General features: G+C 28.8%; 1 protein-coding gene across 5 annotated transcripts in view; it reads right to left on the bottom strand.

Annotated features, from left to right (window-relative positions):
• The window catches only part of DCTN1-p150 (dynactin subunit 1), a 190,824-nt gene that overhangs the window by 127,201 nt on the left and 38,235 nt on the right, over positions 1-25,388 (bottom strand). For 4 of the 5 annotated variants that reach the window (XM_075355121.1, XM_075355120.1, XM_075355122.1 and 1 more), the window contains 2 exons: positions 19,226-19,276; positions 4,673-4,811 (listed from right to left, as the gene is read on the bottom strand). In XM_075355121.1, the coding sequence (XP_075211236.1) occupies positions 4,673-4,811; positions 19,226-19,276 (190 nt within the window). The remainder of the gene's footprint in view (positions 1-4,672; positions 4,812-19,225; positions 19,277-25,388) is intronic. The other variant, XM_075355123.1, reaches the window with a different exon arrangement.

Here is a 25,388-nt window from a genome sequence, read left to right as displayed (position 1 = left end):
TGATATGTCTTTACCCCAGGTTCAGTTTCAGAAATTCCTTATATATTATAAGAATAGTTATAATTTTTAAAATTCATACTACAATTATTTTTTTTATATATAACTATTCAAGAAGGAAAATAATGTGTTTAGATGTTATGCAAGTTTATACACTTATTTGTGCTCATAAATAAGAGCACAAGCATCAATTTTTATTAATTCGATATCAAACAACTTATTTCAATTGTAAAAGTAACACAAGATACATGCCAATTTGAAGAAAACTGGCTGTTATGATAATGTACAGTAATTAACAGGTAACAAAAATTAAGTGATGTCTATCAGTTTCAGCGAATAGGCAGTTTCTGCCTATTAGCGAATAAAAAATAAATGGAAGGTTTCACTCTAAACTGGCTTTCCAAGCCCTACTGACATGAATGTCTCTTTTATCTAGGTCCTAAAATAACAGGCCTATAAAATTAATAAATTGATTTTTAATACCTAGTATTGCATACACTTAATTAGTTTGATATGGAGTTATTAGCATAGAATGTATTCATTCATTCACTGAACTAAATAGTTATTCAGGATATAGTGAGCTTGAGACCCAAGAATGTGTACCTTAATCATCAAGTAAGGAGGCACCAAAAAAATTCTACATGCAGCAGATATAGGTTGTAAATAATTTTTCTACTGTATAATTCATGTTGTCATGGTAACAAATTTTATCACATTGTAAACTTGTTCCTGTAAAAAAAATGCTGGTAAAGATAAGAGGATCAATCTTATTAACAAATAATTCAAATTACCTTCATCCAACATTCTCAGGTAGTGAATGAAATCTTCATCTAGGTTTTTTGGCATCATTTGTCAACAAAATTTTTTCCAAATCTACTGTTCAGTTTCAGTTCTGCACTATCTATAACATATAAGAATGGAACTTCCAATCTTCTGACTGCATTGTTTGGATAATCAATTAATTGAAGATACTAGAAAACTGAATCATAGAAAATCAAGAAAATTGAAGATACTAGAATGCCGAGGGTTTCTTATGAAAGTAGCTCTAACTACATTGATACTGTCTGGAGGATGAGAGGTTGTCCCGCTAACAATAGACAGTAGCTCTTCTTTAGCACTGAATATTTTAGCAAAATCTTAATTAGAAATGACAGCAGAATTCTCTACCTCAAGATTAAACAAAAAGTTATACAACCCATATGAAAGAAATATACATGGAATCAATATATAAAAAAAACTTTATTAAATTTTAAGAAAGAAATAAACATTAAATAACTTAATAACTTACAATAATTTTCTTAAAAACTTAAAAATCTGGCAACCTAGGTGGTCATAGAAAATAGGAAATGACTTTCTCCCTTAAGAAGCCCATGCAGTAGCAACATTATACAATTCGTTATGTGGACTGTTGACCACCTCGCTGCAACCAAAAATTGCATACATCTTCTAGCGGCAATATGAAGTCGCTAAGAAAATGTTACTTGAGATCTACACAGTGCCATGAACAAAATGCATAACCATTTTTTTACATAAACTACCAGTTTGTGTAAAACAAGCAACAATATATTAATTTTTAACATACTGGTTATATGTATGATTGAATGTATATATAGCAAAGTCTGTACTGGCTCTTTAAAAATGATTGAAATTTAAAATAACTTCTAAAAATATATGCACTTTAAGAGTGAGTAAAACGCACAATAAGTCTTTTTATAACACATCTGCCACTGACAAACAAAATAGGGCTGTTGTGTATACATTATTGCTACAAGGTCAAGCATTACCAATCTGTCCATTACTACCAACCTAAAAGAGAATTTTCCATTTCAGTGGATTAATAAAATCAGGGTTGCATAATTCTTTCCTCACCAGTAAATATGGTATCATTACAGTCATATTCTAGTAAAGTGCATTGTGAAAAAATATATTATGTACTATTTCACTGAGATATAACTAGATAGCAAGAATTGGTTACAAGGTGACAGAAATTTTTAATTTCTCTTGAACTACCCACTGTGACGCAAAATGATAACTACACAAAAAATTGTAAGTAAAGTTTATTTGAGTAGTGAATTATCTCAGCGAATAAAAATAAACTGCTCATAAATTACCAATATATTCAAAAATTAAAAAAAAGAAAAAAATTGAAAGGATATGGAAAAAAAGCCTGTTTATTTCATTGCTTTCATTTGGGGATTTTAATAAATGGTCAATTACATTTTTCTAATGTCAATGACTCAGCATTCAAAACACAACAGATGTACATACAAAATGAGAAAATTTCACGGTATCTGAAAAAGATTTTTATCACCAGACTTATGTTCAAAAAGGAATAACTTTAACTGTTTTTACAACCATGTTCTTAAATACATTAAAATATAATTAATACAATATCAAACTCATTTTCAATTTAAATATTTAAAAATTAATATTATTTTTCTTTATTAAGCTTGTTGCATTGCTATTCTTTCAGTCTGTTCAAGCATTTTTACGCTTTTTTATAGAACTTTATAAAGCAAAATAAAAATCTCACAAATATCTTTTAATAAAAAAGCAGAAGCCAAAATTACATAACATATGCATAAAAACATGTTGTAGCCACAAAAACAATGTACACTGAACTACTGCTTCATATAAATAATAAAATTAAAAAACTTTTAGATCTACAGAATAATACACAAACAAGAAATTCTTTTAGTAAAAGAATTTTCAATGATAATCATTAAAAATTAGTATTTAATTTAAAAAAAGTAGAAGAAGATTAAAATAGTAAGGACTAAATGATTTTTTTTATGAAACTCATTTAGCGTGCTGAAAACTAAATACAAAAACTAATATAAAATTATCATATTACTACAACTGATATTCAGTTAGGGTGGCTAAAGTCCACCTACTCATAGAATATTCTATGAATACTACATATTTCAGGAAAAAACTTTCCACAGAATATTTTCTTGAAGTAATTGTTACATATGTTTCTTATACAATAATTCCAAAACTCCATATTCATTTGAACATAATAGTGTGTAGTAAGATGAGGTAAAGATGTCAATAAAAACAGAAGCACACTTAACGTAACAGGTAGATTACTGGTCAGCATCGCCACAAATCAACTGTTATGATCCTGCATCACTAAGGTTACAATTCAAAGACATATTTAATCAGTAATATTCCATATTTATGGCAAATATTGTTATTGGGTTCAATTAAAAGAACTGTCTTGAAGAAAGTTATGACAAATTTATAAATATAAGAATTAGTCGTGTTTTAATCCTGTTTAGAAAAATGCTTTTAAATTTTTTACTGGAATTTTCTTATAAAAAAAAAGTTTTACTTTCATTTTCGTAAAAAGAAAAGTTTCACTTCTGAGTCTTCAATTTTTGATACCATTCTTTAGTCTCAAAGTTTTCAAATAATACTTTCCAAAAATGGGAAAATTGTAATAAAATGGTTGTTACTTTTAATAGTCAAAACATGGAACAAATTTTTAGTTTTTATAATGAAATAAAAAGGAACAATTTCAAATAATCTAAATGAAGAAAGGATGTATACAAAAAAAATTGCCAAAATTTTATTTAATAAAAAGTGGTATGAGTTCATCCCATATCTAATAAAAGTGAACTGTGTAACATTTTCCAACATTTAATGCACCATTTGTTGAACATTGAACTTTATTGATCATGTCTTAATAAAAGATCAAAATTAATCCATTAAAATATACATATGAAAACAGTAAAACAGAAAAGCAAAAATTAAAATAATCTTTATATTTTAATTCTTAACAGCACCAAAAAAAAAAAAAAAAACAATTTTAATTCATCATAAACAATCATAATAAATTGAAAGGAATTTGAAAAGAGGAAGCTGGAAAACTAGATCCCTTTCATTTCTACATATTTTGCACCATTCTAACTTATTAAATACTATTTTTGAGTAAAATAAAATAAAAACCCAACTTATAGAATCCTTAGCACCAGCTAAGGATAATAAACCTACATATTTTATTTTAAAAAAATACACCTGAAAAATATTAGGTTCTTAATCCAAAGAATCCTGCATCAAATATGTGAGGTAAGTGAAAATGTTCAATGTAATGACTGACTATATAACTGCTACATCTTAACTAACGGAAGTAGTTAAAGGTAGATAATCACGAGGCATATGTTATTCATATCAATTCACCTCATGCACTAAGTTGAAAAATTAATGTCTCCATCTCTTTAAAAAAAAAAAAAATACTTACTTATCTGAGGATTTAAACTATATGAAATTTAAAATTACTGATTTATATCAGATGATATTTCTGAAGAGCTGTAACAACAAAATTCTAAAACTACTGATTGATCATTCAGTCACTGGTCCCTGAGAATCTTCAAAAAGCTACTTGCACTAAATACATCATACTGAAGAAAAAAAAAACTAATAAAAATTTTAATATTTGAGAACATCACTATGAAACATCTCTAAACAAACTGTCAACATTTTTGAAAATTAACTGAATAATCTTTACAATAAATTGGACACATTGCATACTAAAAATATCTTAAAACAATCAAATAATTTTATTGTACATTTGTATCTACAAAATACAACTAAATAATCTATCAGTAATAAACAAAAAGTTACGTTTAATGAAAAAGTTTCAAAATTTTTTAATTAAGTGAACAACACTTACCTCCAGAAAGCTAGCTCGTTTAGACGTCTGTTCTGAAGTATGATGAGTAGGTGTCGGAGCGGGAGGATTAACACTAACATCTTCTCTACTTCTAGATTCAGCACGACCACTTTTCACACTTGAAAGTGACTGCCTGGAACTATAGCCAATAAACAAAATTAGCCAACTTAAAATAGTAGTCCATTCAGTCTACCCAGCAAACAGAAATATCATGTGCAAATTTAACAATACTATTTCAACTGTAACCATAGATAACAATACAGACATCTCATCTAACAAAATCCAAGTATATATTAGGTCTTACAAAAAGAAAACTCTCAATAATAGTTGTAAATGCAACTAACTATTCCAACCTTCGCTGACACAAGGATACATCCAATTGGAACAATTAATTTTGATATTTTTAATAAATCAATTTATACCCTCAAAAAGACTTGTTTGATAAGCATCTTTCAGAAGATCTTATTTCAGTTTCCTAATATTTCCACATTTTTAGAATGTGGAAATAAAAAAATGTAATTGAAATTAATTTTTTTTTTAATTAGAATTATTAGGGAAACTATCATAAGTAAAATCCACCACTCGTGACAATATAGAAACTATTCCATAGCCAATCTTTTACATGACCCCAATCTTAAAATTTCAAAAAGAAATAAATAACAACTAGATATCCATTCTAATTATTTTAATTGGTCTCTGTCCTTGTAAGAACTGAAGATAAACTAAACCTGATTAAACAGAATGCATTCGTAAATTAATTTGTAAAAACAACAATTGTAATTTGTGACTCATAGGACAAACTGGAAGAAAACATAAATTAAAATAATGGAACATTTGGCTCATTATAAGTGCAGAAGACCAGATAAATGAACCATGAACCAACATTGCTTCAAAACTGAGTCAAATTAAATTTGATCGAAACTATTATTTAAAAAATTCTAATAAAGAGGAATTAGATGGTTGGAAAACTTTATTATCAATAACAGAGAAAATGTATTGTTGAATAATAATAAGCAAATACACTCGTACACTGCTCTGCAATTTCTTTTAAAATTTTGTGATATCTTTCTATCATAAAACACTACATATTCATCTTGTGTAAATTTTATTTAAGATTAAAGATATTTCTGTGACGTTTGAACTTTATTGTCATCAGTCCCTTGAGAACAAGGTAATTAAATCCTACTTTAATGTGAGAAGTGGAATGAACCATTCTAGCTGGTCAAGATGGTGATAAAAACCAAATAGTAAAAATTTTACACCTAACCACTTAATTTCAACTCAGGCAGTTCACAGAAAAACCATACTTTTTACTTTTCATTTTTTGTTTTATCTTTCTTTTTCATCTTTTATGATCGCACTTTAGTCAGTCTATTACCAAAACCTTTTCAAAGGGACTGTTTAGGCCTTGAGGTGCTCCCAGTACTTTTTCATACATTCCAATCTTTGTGCCCTTTCTGGTGTTGTGAGTTTCTTTCTTGTGAGTGTGAAATGAGTGTTTTTGTTCTTGATTTTTTTTTTAATCTTATAAATAAAGATAAATTTTATTCCAGTATTCTATACATGTAGATTTTTTGTTTTATTTATTCAGTCAGAAAATCATTACCAACAATAAAAATATGCATTTGGAGCATTTTCATTTTTTTTTTTTTTTTTTTAATAAAATATTTGAGAACTTTCTATTTTATTTTAGGGCACAATAGAAAATAATTTTAAAAAAACTAAAATTGCTGCGATGAGTTCTAAAAGATGTAAAACAAATCAATAGCACAGTAATCATCTACTGAATATGATTTATTCAAAATACTTTTTAAATTCAGCAAACATAGAAGTGTTTTTCGTCATTTAAGTAATGCTAAAAAATTTTTAACTTAATTTGAACAAAATAATGACATTTTTTATTCACTAAATCCAAATTAGAGAAGTAATAAATCACTAAAAATTTATTTCCTCATGTTGTCACCTCTGGATCACTTTCCAAATGTAGAAAAATTTGTCATACATAGAGAAACCCAAAAAAAAAAATTTTAGCGTAACAACACAGACATGCCAACATAGTACAGATTATCCTAATTGCTTCAGAATTAGTGTATAAATTATGGAACTAAAGATAGCCCTATATTTATTAGAGAAACTAGAGCAGTTTCATTAATACTGATATTAAACTTCTTCAAGGAAAAATAAAACAAACTTAAGAATTATCAGCCAGCTCTTTATTACACAAATGTTTATCATATTGGGTGGTTAGTTTTGGAATGAATTGAACTTTTGCCCTTTGGGTACTTTTCCTTCACAAAACTGTGAAGGAAAGATGATTTAAACTGACTACCCCCAGCCAAAATTGGAGGTAGTATAGTTCGCTGCTGAATGTGAATTTGTATGTTTTGTTGAGAGAATGAAATGTATGTATTTAACCAATAACCTTGAATGATATCAGTCATTGTTTCTTTCTATTGTGTACACATATAAGTTTTAGTTATAGTGAGATATAGTTTTGCATAGTTGGCAAGTTACATTTAGTGTAAATTGTATTATCAAAAAATTATGTGAAATTAAAGGTATGTCATTTTAAATTACATTTAAAAAAACAATTATTCAGGCCTATAAATTACTACAAAAGTAATAAAGCAGAAAAGAAATGGATAATTTAAAAAAGAAAGCAATTAAGGCAGGAGAGCAGACAATTATAAGTCAGTCAAACGAAACTCTGAAAACAGAAATTAGAGAATCTCAACATATGTTTGAAGTTAAAGGAAAACCACAAAACAAAGAATAGGGTTTTTGAAATCAATTAATATAGAGGAAAGTATAGAATTATTACACTGATAACAATATAAAATGAAGAGATTAAAAAATAAATTGAAACAGAATCTTATTCCAAAATTTTATAAAAAGGTCACACCAAGACTGGTGGGCGAAGTATTAATGCACGTAGAATTTATGAATTTGGTTGAAGAAGGAAGTGAACAGGAAAAACAATAAAGGACAACAACAATCAAAATATGTGAAAGAGATAATGAAGAATTTAGGATTCAGAGCTACACTGATATGAAGAAATTGAGGTACATTCCACAGAAATGAAGAATGACACCAAACCAGTCAAATAACTGATGACCAAAAAAATATGATATAAATAATGACATAAAATATGATGGCATAAATAGTTAAGTTCATTCCTGTCAGACTATAAAAAAGGTTTTCAAAAATTTATTCATTCACATAGTTTGAATTAAATGGTTACTAGTGGTGATTCATAACAGGGAACAGTTCTTTCAGTTTCTCTAATTATTAATTTATTATTTAAATAAATTATTTACCCAACTTTGGTGTTTTATCTAAATGAGATATGTTTACACATGATAGTTGTATCATCACAGTCCCCAAACATAGTTCTATTACAGTCACAAAAAAGAGATTTCTGTCATGAGTGGTTCAATGTAAATACAGTACTTCTTAATATTTAAAAATGCATGCAATGAAACTTCTCCTGAATTACAGAGCCTCTAAGAGAGTAATTAATTTTAAAATAACTAATAATTTAATAATATTAAGATCTGCAATCCTTTTAGGCCAAATGGTAGATGAGAAAGAGACTGGTAGAAAGAAAGTGAAAAACTGGTAAAAAGTGGTGATTAGTGAAAAGTGGAAAATAATCTGCATGCAATTGGCATGCTTCAGGTTTACTGCAGTCTCCTAGTCCATATGTAAGACGCCATTTTAATATGAGAATAAACTTCCATTTTCAAATACTAAAACTCAAGTAAAGAATAACTGATCAAAACAACATAACTAATAGATTTTAAAAATAGAATAAATACACTAACATGAAAACAGAAATAAAACAAATTAGCTAAATAAAAATAACTGATTAATGTAACTAGTACTAATAGAATAACATAACAAAGGTAATAGAATACAGCAATTTCATTATAATTGAACAATCCATAGCTGCATTACTGTTTTTGCTAATTTAATTTATTTTAAATAATTAACAATTATTAACTGTATTAAATTTCAAATTATCATTAATAACTAATATTAAGGGTTAAATTATTATTTAAGTTTAATGGTGAGTGTTCAATTTTTACTAAATTATTGACTGAAAATTTGACATCCATTTTTTTTGCAATAACAGTTCTTTGTCATTAACATTAAAAAAAAAATTTAATTTTGTTTAAATAAAAGGCAATGAAATTATTTTAGATAATTTATTATAAAACCAACATGTGTATGCTTTGTATGCATATATGCGTGTTTGGTTACTTACTTTGTTTGTTTGCTTGTTTGTTATATGGATGATTCAAAAACTTATCAACTTTTTTAATTGGCCAACAATGATTTTATAAAAACCAGGCTGAACTAACATGTCCTTATTCCGACCACAATTCAATCCATCCATAAAAGCTTCCTCATTTTAGTCATATGGTCTGTTTATTTAAGCCAAATAGAAAATATCAATTATTACATACGTTTTTTTTAGTTTTGTATAATTTATTTCAAAAGTTAAAATTTCAAAAATATAACTAATAATTAAAATAAGAAGTAAATTTGAACCACTTTACAGCTTAGTTGTGATGAAGACTACAACAATACATCAGCTTTTTCTAGTTTTATGTCAACTAGTCACTAAGTGGGAAATATTTATCCATTAAGATTATAAAATTCACTCAGGAATAAAAGAAGTTTTAAATATCTAAAAAAATGTGGACACATTTAACTCCTATGACTACATTTAAAAACTCCTATGACTACTAATACTCCAAGATCATTCAACAGTGATCTATATTCTGTATCTTATTTTTAGATAAATGCTACAAATAATGCAAACATCATCTATCATCATTTGAATATTAAATTATGAATCCTGCAACTTACATCAAGAAATATAAATATAATTTTGCAAGAGGCTAATAATGATCCCAAACTAACAAAAGCCAGTGCCATAAATATTACATTACAAAAAATCTCCACCAAATCTCTTCACTTATGCCTTTCTAAATTTAAATCGGTTTAGACAAGAAGTTTATATCATCAGAAGGGTCTACTATTTTTTTTTTTTTTAAGATTGGCCACAACTGTTAAATTTTCACCCAATTTTATAAATACTTTATCTTAAATTTAAATCAATAATATCTGTTATACTCAAAAAAATTTCGCCAATTCACTTTTTTATCACTCCAACTCACTTTATTCATTAGTAACTTAAAAATGTCATTTTAGATTATATTTAAGCAGAATTGAACAGATAAAACTAAGCCAAATACATAAATTACTAATTACGTACTGGTTTAAAGAAAAATACACATTTAAAAAATACTAAGAAAAAATTAAGTTCTCGGGCAAAATATATAAAGTGCAGCACATTCTTTACTTTGTGTACAATAACTCATTCTGAAAGTAACATAAGTAAACAGAACATAATATAGCTGATTAAGTAAAATATAGGAAAATATATTTAAAAAAAAACACTGACTAACTGAAAACACTACAGTTTGTAATGAAAATTAGAAATGAGAAAAAGCAATTTCAAATTTTTTTATCTCTAATATTATTTAGTTTGCATAATACAAGCTATAAATAATAATCTTTAGATATTATGTGTTTAAAATGAATACATTATTTAAATATCACTATCAGTAAATAAAATAATAGTTACACCAATTCATTGCAACAATAAAGAGAAATAATACTGTTAAACGCTTACCATGCATCTGGGATTAGCCCGGACAGTCCTAGTTTTTTAGTGCTGTCCAGGGTAATGTACGGGGTTGCAAGAATGTAAAGGGTTGGAGAATTTTGTGACTGGCAAGGAGTTTTTTTAATTTTAGAACTATATGTTCGACATCTTGTTTTTAAACATTCTCTTACAGCTGTGCATCTCTTAGCCGACCTTGGAGCAAGCCCTGATGTCGATTTTGACGAAGGCATAACTACCGGTCTCACCACAACTTTTTACTGTCATTTGACAATACAACAGGAGCAATGTGTTTATGTTGTTTTCATGTGTAAAGAAACGTGTCTATACGTTTTTGATCATTTTATCTCTATTCGTTTTTTGTCTCATCATTTAGCAATAAGCAAAAAAAAATGTGTGTTTAATGTTAACCAGCAACAGGAATACAGATTTTTGAAATTGTATAATAGCAATAACAATGAACATGTTTATTATTTATGAACCAGAGAATTTTCTGTTGCACACAAAGGAAAGGGTGATATTGAAGACCACGTGAAAACAGCTAAACATAGAAGTGCTACCATGCTACTGCTTCAGCAAACATAAGAGATTTTTTAAAAGCCAAAGATGGGAATAACAATAATAGTGTGCTGTTAAAGAAGCTACATTTTCATACCACACTGCTAGACACAAACTCAGTTTCAAAACATCATAGTGCACATCTAAACTGGTTAAAAAGTTACATGACCCAAAATTTTCATCTGCTAGAATCAAAACCGAGGCAATTATTGTTAACGTTATTTAACCATTTATATTTGATAATGTGTTGTGTTCTTTGGAAAACATTAATTATGTAGCAATAGAGATGGATAGCTCAAACAGAACTAAAGTAAAACTTGTTCTGATTGGTGTAAGATATTTCGGTCTAGAGGAGGGAATTCAAATTACATTTTTTAATTTTGATGAAGTGTCAGGTGGAACTGCTCAAATTTTGACTATGTATCTTATGCAGTGTGAGAAAAAATACAAACTTGAAGAAAAGTTGGTTTGTTATACTGCTGATGACACTAATAGTAATTTTATTGGTGTGAAAAGAAAAAAGAATGAAAATGTTTTAGAAAAGTTCAAAGTGATTTAGATAGACCTATTTTAGGAATTGGTTGTTCAGCCCACATTGCACACAATTCAGTACAAACAGCATGTGATTCTCTAACCCTGGACATATAAGTTATTGTTATAAAAATTTATAAATATTTTCATGTATATACAATAAGAGTAACAAAACTTAAAGAATTCTGTGAATTTGTGGAAAAATATTACTAAAACGTATTATCTCATAGCAGCACAAGGTTCCTTAGTATGTTACCTGCAATTGAAAGAATTCTTTCCATTTTTGATGGCCTAAAATCATACTTCTTATCTTGTGATAAATGCCTAAAATTATTATTTGATTTTTTTGAAAATCTAGAAAGTGAACTGTTTTTGAAATTGTTGTATTCTACAGTTATTTAATAATGTAGTTCTGAAATTGGAAGCTAATTCTATCACAGCAACAGAAGCATTTCAGACATATTCTGATTAATTTGTAAACTTCAGGAAAGAAAAACCCACAAATTTATTCCATCTTCTGCCAAAGAATTGCTATGCACTCTAATAGAAAATAATAATGTTCAGGAACAAAAATTCTTCTCAAGTATAAACAATTTATATAATTCTAGTATCCAATACTTACAGTCGTAAAGAACCAGTTTTTATAAGGTTAGTAAATTTCAGTGGATAAATTTATGAACTGAAATTGCCTGGTCTGATTTAGAAGAGAGTGCACAAGTTGTTAATGAAATTATAAAAGATTCCATAAATATTGATGACCTATTTGATGAATGTACATTGTTGAACCAGGTAAATAACCAGGCAAAACCAAAAGGTAGGTTGTGGTTCAAGTTCTGAAAAAGTACCAGATACTATTGAAAAGAAGTGGAAAGCAATTTTTAAGATGTTTCTAAAGACAGATATTTCACGTTGCATTATTTCTAAAATGGTTGAGTCTGCGATGTTTTTGCCTGGGACATCTGCTTCAGTTGAGAGAATTTTTTCAATTACAGGGAACAATTGGTCTGCAGAAAGGGGTAGACTTTCAGTATTTACTATTAAACATCTGCTATATGTCAAAATTAATGCAAAACTTTCTTGCTGTGAATTTTATGATGTAATTAAAACAAACAAACAAACCATTTCTGAAAAAAGTCATTTCTAGTGAATAGTATAACTGAATAAATAAAGCTTAATGTTTCAGTAAACTGTTACTTTTAAGTAATTTCAAAAATATGTCCTGGGTTGGACCCAAAACAATATGGAAAGCCTATACAGAGAATAAACTTTACAAGGTATGAACAACAACTCAATATAGTATCTAATCATCAATTTCTAGGCAAATACAAGACTTTTTGACAATATTATTAACAGGATCACAATGCACCAAACTTTTATAAAATAACTTTTAGCGACTAAAATTTTCAAAGCAATCTCCATTGAAAAATTACAAAAAAAAATTCAGCATTTTCTACCTCTATATGCATGCATAAATAACCAGTGGAGACTAGAACAAATAATAAAAAATAATCCATGTTCATGGCAATAAACCTTCTCATAGACAATATACTGCATAACAATACAGAAAAAAAAATATCCAAAGGCAAAAAATAATTCCCATTAACAGATATCATGAATTAATCATACATAAAACAGTTAGCATAATTACATAAAACAGTTAGCATAATTACATAAAAACAGTCAGCATAAATGGATTACGGACTGCTTGTGCTTTCATCTGCTCCTCTTAACTAAAATTCTGGTGATAAATTCTTGGATGTTTGTGAAAAAGTTTAGGTTCATCTGTTCCATCTGTTGTTTTTTGTTTTTAAACCAGAAGCTTAACATGTTATGGAACATAAAACAAAAATAACTGAAAATGGCTTACTACATTTTTTTAATAATGTTAATCAAAAAACGTGATGTAAAGTCTGGTACTGTATTGGCTAAAAACTGCATAATAGTATGATCATTTTCAAATAAGTACAAAATGCATGCTAAACCTTTTTTTATTCTGAATTTTGATAACTAAAAGTAAGAGATTATTATAAAATACATGACAAACAAATATATTGATAAATTATATTAAAATAGCTGCACTACTGAGAATTTCTTTTCAATTGATAGCAGTTAATTTTGAAGTGTATCTTAAAAAATATTTCTATAAAACAGTATTAATAATCTTGTAGCAAAGAGAATGCAGCTCATGTTCATTAACATAAGTGTGGTGATCACAAACTTTAAATAACACCGCTGAAGTAGCACAGAATAACAGACCATAGGAAAATGTAATATGACAGTGTGTAAAAACAATATTGAATAATTCTCATAAACCAGTTTTGAAAACATGTATCACATGTTTTTCAAAATAATAATTCCTAGATCTCAAACAAATCTCTTGCACCATCTTAATTCTAATCTACTCCTAGCTAATAATCTGAGTTTTTAAGAGCTCACTTCACTTTTTTCTGGCCTTTTTTCACACTCTCTACTGATCCTTCTAGTACTATTTCTTTTCAAACCACAGAATTACCCAACCAATTATTATTTTGAACTGTACTCATTAAGCGTTCATCATCTATTCTTATTATTTATTCATTTTTTATTCTGTATGTCCATTTAATCTTCTTCAAAATCCTCCACGTCCACATTTCATCAAATACTGCCGGTCTTTCTTTTTCTCTTTTTCCTAGAAACAATATCTAATTTAATTACTTATCTTGCTATCAATATTCATCTTCATATAAGAGTGATTAGGGAAAGTAGATTATTTTGCCATTTCTACTACCAATTTTTTAGTTCTTGCCTCTTCAACTATTTATCCCATGGTATTATTTTTTTCTTTTTACTTTTTTATACATTGCTTCAGATCATCATTTTCTTCTTTTCAAATCTTCTTGTTCTTCCACTATCTCAATCATTTCTGGTAACCCATGACTTCTTTATTCTTCTTTACATAATAAATCCAATTATCTGTTCTACTGATGTTTATAACAAAACACATTCTTTTATATAGATTTTAATAACTCAACTGAAAAAAAGGCACACTCCCCATATTCACATGTTTTCATGAAAAGTACATGATGAATGGGCTAAAGATATTCAAAAGTAATGACCTATATTTAGAAAACCAATCGTCCTCATCTTTTAAATATAGGCTCAATCAACAGGAAATATCTCCAAGATTTGTTCTTTATACTCTCAAGAACAGTGGAACACACATACACAGACAACCAACTCACAATGCAGTTGTAGTACCTTTCATTTTCAATTACTACAGAGAAGTTTTCAGCACCCCAAATTTTACAATTGTATCTTTAACTTTCCCACATGTACGTAATGTTGCCTCAATCCTAAATAACAACATATCAAGATAATTAGGATTATTTTTGACATGGTGCAATACCTCTGCAGCAAACTGATATTGTGGGGGCGATCATTTGGTTTAATGTAATGAAGGAGCTGTATACACTCCTATTTTGCCTTTCATTTATATTAATTCATAATGTACTTTTCTTTCTAAATATTCTATCTGAGCATTGTAACTTGTATGTTTGCAAATGGAGCTGCTTATGAACAATGTTGTAAACAGTGGAACAAGGAATTTGCAGTTTGTAACTAGCCTAATCAACTTGTACATCCCTATAATTCTTACTCATTTTCTGGTTTAAATAAAATTTTTTAACTTATCTTCAATCTTCCCAATCTACCATTCAGCATTTTCATATTTCCATTATTTTTTCCCATTTCATCTATTCAAATTCTTTTTCTTCATTTATTAAACATGCACTTGCTCATTTAACTCTTTCTATACACCTTTCTTCGAAAGTTAGTAACCTAGATCCAATCTGTGTCTCTTCCTTTCCAGAATCCATTTCCTCTTTTGTAACTGTGTACTTCATTTGTACACAGTCTCAGTCTTCTGCTTCGAATTCAAAGAAGATCTTTTGAATGTGAATTATCTTGACACTTTATTGCACCATTCTATGGATATTGAAATCATCTTTTTTTTTTAAAATCTTGTAACAGATCCTATTGTTTTAGATTACATTAACAATTTCATTATCACTCATAACTCTTCTTCATTAAGACAATTAATCACTTCTATTGCATCACAATCTTATTTCACAGCTTTTCCATACCTGTTATTGCTTAACTTTCAATTTTACAAATGCTATTCCTTTTATATTTCATTATCTGATCTTCCACTTCATTCTAATTTACAGAAAGATAATTAGGCTTTGTGCTGGAATTGGAGTCCTCTATACACTCCTTTTAAGTACCTCTCCTGTATATACAATAATGTAGCATCTCTACTAGAAATTCCTTTAGTGTTTGTACTCTTCCCCCATTGTTATTATTTTGCCTTTCATTTATATTAATTCATGATGTCCTTTTCTTTCTAAATATTCTATCTGAGTATTGTAAATTAGACATTTCTCCTTTGGTTTCTGTGTTATTGTATTTAATTCATTACTAAATTCTTTAGAGATTATCTTACCTTCTTCATCCTTAATGTTCTTATACTTTCTTCTGTCTTCCATTTCTTTCATTCAATTCTCTAATAACTCATAACTTCTTTAATCTTCTTCCCTTAATGAAGCCAATAGTTTTTTCTACGGCTATTTTATGGTATCTTTCTTATCTAGCCAACATTAATTTGCGTTTTACTTTAAGGAATGTAAATGGAAAAAATAACAAGAAATATCTGGAAGTCTGAAACAGTAGAATAAAATTTAAAGGTGTCAAATCAACAACATAAAAAACCACATTTTTCCACAGAATGAAAGGCTAAAATGAAGCTTAAATACCTAAGTAATGGATATTGAAGTTTGGTTTATCAATTAATGAGAATAAAAGAGAAAGATTATGATACCAGATTGGGGTAAGTCCATATCAGACCTACAGCATTTATACAAAAAGGTCTTATCATTTGATCTTTTTAAATAGATTCCTCTATTAGAAAAACTCTACTGAGTCAAACTGTCAAAAAATAGTAATAGCAAGAGATACTACAACAAAGCTGATCTTTGTTTGACAAGTCTATAATGATTTAACTTTTAACAACTTTTAACAGAAAACTTTTAAAAAGAAACCACATGGAAGAATGTCAAATAATAGATCAACCAAATGTTGATGGAGGAAGAGAAAAGGAGAAATTGACATAGATCTACTTCACTGAAAAACAGAAGACTAAGATTTATGGAAACTGTAGAATGAGTTCAATACTTATTTTAACATCATTAAGAAGACAAGTAATGATTATGATTTATGGTGTAACTCTTCAGCAATGATAATTTATACAATGCAGTTTCAAATGAAATTTATTTGATTTACTCATAGATCTGTATCACAAGATTAACAATGAAATTATATTTATGAAAAAACATTTAGAAAACGAAATATATACAAAGATGCCAACATTTATCATGACCATCAGTAATGAATACTGATAGACAGATAAGTAATGCATCCTTATTTTTGAACTATTTTTTTTAAATTCCAGAACATAACATGAAAAGAAGACACGCATGTTATGTGCAAATATAAGATTGGTAAATAACATGTCTACATTAATGACACTGGTTTTTTCTGTTACTGGAATACATTGCCATAATAAACTGATTTAGAACTATGTCATCACAACCACAATGCATTTACACACAAGACAGAATACAAATTTGGCAACTTAGCCACTGAAATAAAACTTAGCCATTCTTTAATGTTCTCTGACCTATAACTTCTGACACACACTATGTTTACTTTCTTTAGTCTTATCCATATGACTTGAAATTAAAACACTTTCACTATTGGTTGAAGGTCTATAAAGGAAATGTTTTATCTTTCAAGGAATATTTTAATACATCTGAAAACCAATTTCAATCCAACTATTTACAATAATTGACAAAAAAATAAAAAAGCTTTTACACAAGATATAATACTTTAACTATGCAAAACTGTAACATACTGTAACTATGAAACTTATGCACACATAGTAGAGATGCAATGACTGATGCCATTAAAGGTCATTAGTTCCACTACACACCACCCCATTAATAGAACATACAGATGGAAATATCCATATAATAGTCTGTACACAAAGGCAGATTGTATAGACTCCCATTTTGGCCAGGATCAATATATGATCATCCCTTCATAATCTGGAGCTTTCAACCACCTATGGATGAACAACCAATTTATAGCCAAAGCTGAACACCCAGATGTACTATTTACTATCAATATTAACAAAACTGTAATTCATAATAAATGTAGGACTACTTATTCTTTCTTATACAATTTATATTACAAATTCGTAGCAATTATGGCTAATCTGTAACGGCTGGCATTTCTTTCAACAGATACAATCAGAGTGAAATGTTTTATAAAACATGTCAGAATAAATAGTTCAAAACTGACTACTGTTACCTTCATAGAGAATTTAATTTATCTATGCAACAAAAGAAATGTGACATATAACATAATATGATAATTTAAAATAAAATCATTTTTCATTAAACACATCCAGAATAAAAACATAAACATGATTTACATAAAACATGATTTAATGATTTAATAAAACATGGTTTAATAAAAACATAAACATGATTAAACTGTCCAAAAAAAAAATCACATACATTCCTAGTATTTCATGAGCTTTAAAATAAATTGACTAAACCAATATGATGCAACACAGCAGATTATTTCTGTATATGAAGGATTAGCTTTAAACCAATAAACAATTTAAATCATTTTCTCTGTTAACAATACAATACTGCATTAATAAAACCATGCATAATATATACATGCAAATAAAAGTGTATCATACCAGAAGCTATGTGTTCTTCAAAATAAAATTTAGTCTTCTTACTATAATTAATATCAATAGCAAAGAAAATATTAATTTTTTTTATGTGTAAATAATTAATTAATTAAATAATTAAGAAAATAATATTAAGTTTTTATTAATAATTATACAAACAATGAAAGAAAATACTATATTAAAAATACCAGTCACATATGGAGTCTCACACAAGAATCCAATAAATTAGTGACTTACACATGGTAACATTCATGAAGTGAATTATAATAAAAATTATTTTAACATCACAACCAATCATAGTAAGCACTGATTAAAAATTGTTAAATTCATTACCGCCAATATTTGCATTTTATCAAGATTCTTAAATCATATTATTCTGTTAAATAATGCACTAGTACTATGATTATGAATCATTAAAAAGCAAATGAACACATAATTCTACTGCAGATAACTATGCAATAATATACAAAACATAAATATTTAGAAATCAAGCTGACAAAAGAAATATGTCAGAAAGATGGTACAATGCAAAGTAAAAACACCATGAGTTTGATTCAAAATAATGACACTTACAAAACAAAGATTTATAAATATATAAGTTGAGATAGTCATTCCACAAACAAGTTTTTTGCCAATGCTGAAAATGGCAATAAATCTTTATCACTAAAATGATTGTTTAATGCATTAAAAAAACTATATTCTAAATAGTATTAAACTATAGTATGAACCGACAAAAAAAAAAAAAAGCTGATGAAAAATGCACATGCTTTTTTTTCTAACATAGTCTTTTCATTCACATCAATAATTCAACATAACACTGCAATTCTACTATTAAATACAGAATTCCCCCACCCCCAAAAAAAAATCACAGTTAAATTAAAATAAATAACTTTTTAACAATTAATGGACAAATCTAATGAAGTGCTTTATATCAATACTAACAAAGCAATTAAAATGAACAACAAAGTACCTTGCTCGAGATGGAGGAAGAGATGTAGCAGGTGAAGATTTCCTTCTGGCTCTAAATCCATTAAAAGAAAACATATTTAATTTAAAATTTCTATTAACCTAAAATAAAAAAATGCACGACAACCATTAACCCAGAAAAACAAATAACTGCCAAAGATTGTTTAATATATCTGACCAAATAAAAAACTTAACCAAAGATAGCAATTTAAGATGAAAATAAGAAGTTACTAATACAATTGCTTCTTATTACAATTATTGCTGGGTAATAATATTACTATCACTGCATGTATAAAATGTCAAGATAAATAAACAAAGTTTAAAAATAAAATTACAAAGCCCAAATAACATTTTTTTTATTATTTCTTTTAAAATGGTTTATGACCAAAACCATTACAAATAAATTTCCTTACAGCTTCTGAAAACTAGCAGTAAATTTAATGAAAAAAACCTGTCTAAACCCTAGTAATAACAGAGAAAAGAGTAATGTTCATGGAAAAGAAAACAATGGTTAGTGCTGGAGAGATGGATATATCTTATAAGATAAATAAGACATGAGCGCCAAACCTAAGAACATTCCTGGTAAAGCCAGTAAGTACATCAAAAACTTTCAGCACAAATTGATGCAATTTTATGGGGTTTTAATCAATAAAGAGAAATGGAATGCAGAGACAAACATATCTTCATCATAACTGATAGTCAGCCTTTGGACATTGCTCATATTAGTTTGTATAGGAATGCCCGTTTGTTTGCTTACTTTTTCTGTCTATATGACAAATACACTTTATTCCTATAAAACAAAGTAGAGCTGCATTGAGTGCCTAGTCACCAAGCATAAACAATAATGAACAAGCAGATAAGCTTGTTACCCCACAAGCTTATGAGAGATGCTGTTAAAAAGCATCTCTCACTTTCGCATCTTGAGCCTACATTAACTTAACTGCTACAAGAATCATTAATTAACAAAAAAAACTAACAGGCTTCTGTCAAACTTTCTGATTCAACTAAGCAGAACCTGCTCAAGGAAGGTCCTATATTTCATTACTAACATGGACCATTCCAAAAACAACTGCACACAAAGGATCTATTCTAGGGTGAAATTTTATATAAAATTTGTCAACAGTATTCAGACTGAAAAGCTTGTTATCTATCTAGTCTATCTTTAAGATGGTATGGATGTTTCTATTCTATGTGGGAAGATTATGGTGATCATCAGTAATAAAAGGCAGAAGATGAGGTTACTTTATTTGGGAGTGCAAAATATGCCTTACTGCTTAAGCGACCTGGAAGCTTGTCCTTCTCCATTACATAATAACGAATAAATAAAAGTTTGGTTTAAAAAAATTAAAAAGCTCTTCCCAAAATTAACTTTCCATTGAAAAATGCATTAAATCCTTTTAAGAGCTCTCTTCTATTAGAATAAATGTCTTCTTGGAACAACAAACTACTGATTGTTTGCTCTGTTTGCCCACAGGCAGCACTTCTTTCCAGTCAACTCCTTTTAAGTCAACATAATCTTTATTTTCAACCAATCTTGGTATATTCCTAGAATAGTCACAAAACCTCACAAAAATCTTTATTTTGCCAAGAGTACAATCAAGTTTCAATGATTGTAATATTATAGTATTACACTGAAAAACATGTACTACTTCACAATTCCCTAGCAAAACTATTTAGCGATCACTAAAAAATTTCTGTTAACAACATATAGTGCCACTAAATTAAATACCCAGCTCAAATACATCATGCCTATCATTAGTGAATTCAACATATAAAAGTTGTATATACCACATAAAATCAAAAGCTTTACAAAAAGTATTGATGAACTGCATACAAGAAATCTATCTACATCCCATTACTTGAAAATTGGCACTAGTTCTTAATTAAGTTGATGATTATATTTTTAATTATTTTATTTCAAAGCTTAAATTTATTTCACATTTTTTATGCTTAATTCAGAAATAACTCACAAACAATCTTTTTCCAAATCCACAAGGGCTATAAATATAAGTTAATGTTTTTCAATGTGTCTAAATCCACTTAATCTCAAATAAGTGTTTTTTTTTTTCTAAATTATATGGGACTAAATTCAAAAAACATAATTTAAAACCAGTTTAAGATATCAGCTATTGGTCCATTAGGAATAGTGACCAAATTTTAGACACCAAGGCTATTAGCCCCCAATGATGTGGAGATAACACAGAAGCCTCCTTTGTATCAGCCAGCTGAGGGTGGACGAATGCAAACAGTGGTAACTTATCACTCAGGCCAATCAGCAAAGCTGTTTTCTCAAATCCAAGACAAGCTCAACTACAATCAGGTTGTCTCATGTCTCAACTTGACATGCCTCAAAATAGTGCCTTTGCTGATCATACCTGGGCTACCATAGTATGAAGCAGGTGAACCCGTGCTGGGTCAGGTTTATTTTGGTTGCAAGTCAATCGAACACCTTTATCTATTAGGACAAATCAGCTGGAAGTGATAGCTGAACTCATAAGAAACCTTCACTACAGTATAGTGGGCTTTGCCACAAATCCAAGGTGGACCCTGATCCAAACTACGACAACAGATACCCATTGCTCTTGGCAAAGACCCAGTGAATTTCAGGAAGTTTAATTTACACATCCCTTAGGTGATCAGACTTAAAACTAGAGAAAATGATGGATTAGCCTTCAGCCTATGGTAGTGGCATCAGATGCTGCAGTCAACAGGTTTGGTATTGCCGAGTGCAATATTGCCAAGAGTGAGAGTGCTGAAAATCAGGTCTAGTCAGCAGTACATGAGATACAATCCCTTGAGATAGGTATGGGTCACTTATGCCATACTCTTTGCTACCATACTCTTTGCTATGAATCTCAAAACAGTTCACTCAAGCTTGTCTTTAATCAATTCACCAATTTGGAGCCTAGTTATGAAGGAACCTGAATTTAGGAAGCCTACAGCTTGACTGTATACCAGTAACTAACTGGCAACTAATCTGTATACAAAATCTGACCAGAAAATCCAGAACTACAGGTGATTAATATCTTTGTAGCTTAGAAATAATATACAAAGATGCATTCCATTTATCTTCAGCTGGCAGGGTTCTATAATTTCTTGTTAGATGCAAAGTAGAAATTATAATTTTTTAAACAGGTTTTATAAAAGTAAGCACTACTGTTCCATAAGTGAGAGTGCAATCAAATTGGCTTTAATAAGTAAAAGTGAATATACTTATCACTTATCACAACAATCAACTTGTACTCAAAAACTGAAAATACCCATTATTCATTTATGATGCCATACTCAAAAATTGATTTCCATTTATTCTAAGTTAATTTTAGAGTGCCCTAAAATTAATTCATTATTGTGAGAAAATGTCAAGTCCACTAATATTTAAGAAATTTATATCAAAAAGTGACAATGAATTTATAATAAATTATTATAATTTCTTAAATTAGTTTTAAAATATTATATTTTTAATGTTTCATACTTATGAAAAGAAATCATCATTAATAAAAGAATAACTAAAATAAAAAATAAAAAATTAATAATTTTAAAGGAGAAATGGAGCAAATTAATTCTGCTGATATGGCATTTAAGAAGATTACAACAAAACAAGGAAAAATTTGAAAAGAATATCAGAAAAGTTAGTAGAGTATAATTAGAATATTAGATCAGAACTATGAGATAAAATATTGTTGACAAATTTGGACAAATTCAAATTTACTTGTTGATAAATTTTTTTTTTATTCATAAAATATATTTAAGTAGAAACAATATTTAAAGATTTTTCACTCAAACTATTATGTTAACTATACTGTTTTTACATTCTCAACCCTCACCCTAAAAAAGTTTTATTTTCATTCTATGATCACTTACAGAAATATCAAGTACAGTCGGATACAAATATACATATATTTATATATATATATATATATACACACACACACACACACACACACACACACACATGAGTATATATATTATCGCATGTTCGTAGCTCCATCAGGATATTGACAATTTAAGAATGTTTATATAAATAATTTAATAATACAGAATGTATATAAGACAAATCAATGATAATAAAACTGACAATAGTTATAATAATAATAATAATTAATGACAATAGCAATAACCACAATAATAATAATAATAACAGTGTATAACAACCACAATAATAAAAATAAATTTCAAAAATAATAATACGAGGGCTATTCAGAAAGTAAGGAACGTTTTGGAATTTTAAAAAACCAAGTACAAGAAAAACTTTTTATTATATACATGTGAAAGAGGGACTAAAATACTACTTTTCAACATAATCACCATACAAATTCAGGCACTTATCATAGCGGTGGACAAGCTTTGAAATTCCTGTGTCATAGAATTCTACCGCCTGTGATCTCAACCACTCTGTGACGCACCCATCTTGCAAAAAATTTGTGGTAGCCTAGCTTCTGTGAAACAATTTCAAACAATAAAGTCTGTGAAACTTGTGGGAAACATAGAGAAAACTCAGTTATTGTGAAACGGCGGTTATCACGAATCGTTTCGTCAACTTTGGAGACCAGATCGTCAGTCACAATGCTCGGACGTCCACTCTTCTCTTTATCATGAACGTTTGTTCGGCCATTTTTAAACTGAATGCACCACTTCCTGACAGAACTTTCACTCATTACGTTGTTCCCATACACTTCACACAGTTCCCGATGAATTTCTATTGGTTTTAAGTTTTTTGCCAACAAAAAACGAATCACAGACTGCACCTCACAACTGGCAGGATTTTCGATTGCAGCACACATTTCAAATTTGTATATAAAAAAACAGGCAGTGCAGAGATGTTCTTGTTGTCATGGCTGGACGCTGACTGAGGTGCCGAGCACGAGCACACCAATATATACGTGATTGGCGTGCGCCTGGCGGCATCAGGTGGAAACATTCCTTACTTTCTGAATAGCCCTCTTAATATTCAATAAATGAATTTAGAGTCAGGTCAGGATTTATTTACAGGTAGTTAAATATTAAAAACCAGAATTCAGTCCCATTGACAAAAGATATCACCATGACCGCTAATATTTACACCTCTAGTTTTGTATTACTACAAAAATAAGATTAGTCTAAAATTCATTCAATTGTATTCTCTGTACATACCTTTGCTGTTCACAAATAAAACTGCCTATTGTTTATGAATGTATTTAATAGTTTACTCCTTTCACTAATTATCTACTGTAACTCACCATACAACTTCCTGCCCCCACTGTCCTCACCGAAATTACATTAACAGATTACGCCATCTTGCAATCATGCCGACACATACGCTTATACTTGCTTCATACATTTCTCGCTGAATACTCTTGCTTAAACTCTTCACATAATACTAGGCTTTCCTGGAGTATTTATACTCCTATCCTCTTGACCTGAAGAACCAGACCCAAGTTGAAGCATGAGAATCATTGTTCGAGTCCTTAAATTTTCCCATGAATTCTTACTCTGGTTCGGTAATCTTTCTCATGGAAAAACATTTGTTGTAGGTGTGTCAGCAAGCAATATTACAAAGAACGATTGTTAAACAGACCTGTTAGCCTTAGAAAAAGGATTCCTTTTACTCCCCTTCTGGATTCCTTCCATTATTATATTTTCTACTTCTTATTTGGCTGGAATCCATTAGTCAAGTCTGCTATACCGGTCTTGTTATAATATATATATATATATATATTTACAATATTAAATTGAAATTAAAACTGAATATGAGTGAAGGATTGAAAAACATCTATCAATTGATGAGTTCTGTTCAATCATTACTTTCATTTTAAAGCAGTTAGTGTAAGAAAAATAATTTCCCACAAATAAATAATCTCATTCCACAAGTTTCTCCCAGATACTTCCAGATTCCTTTTATTTAATTTTTAAAAGTTATATTAATGTCATTAAAATGAAAAAGGTCAAAGTAAAAATTAAAGGGGAATTTTTCCCCCTATTGATCAGGCAGCTCCAATTGTTCTATTAAAATTCATAACCTCACTGAAAATACTGTTTCACTGTGAGCAGTTTGGTGTTGAATTTAGAAATCAATTTAAAATGACTGCTGTAACATCCAAATGTAACTGTGAATATTATTTGTCCAGACAGTATTATTTGAGTAGAAGCAAAATCTACAAATGGACTCATCGCTTTACAATGATATAAGC

Source organism: Lycorma delicatula, chromosome 1 (genome assembly GCF_047948215.1).
Source record: "Lycorma delicatula isolate Av1 chromosome 1, ASM4794821v1, whole genome shotgun sequence".
Classification (NCBI taxonomy): Eukaryota; Metazoa; Arthropoda; class Insecta; order Hemiptera; family Fulgoridae; genus Lycorma; species Lycorma delicatula.
This window is presented reverse-complemented; position numbering and strand designations above follow the sequence as displayed.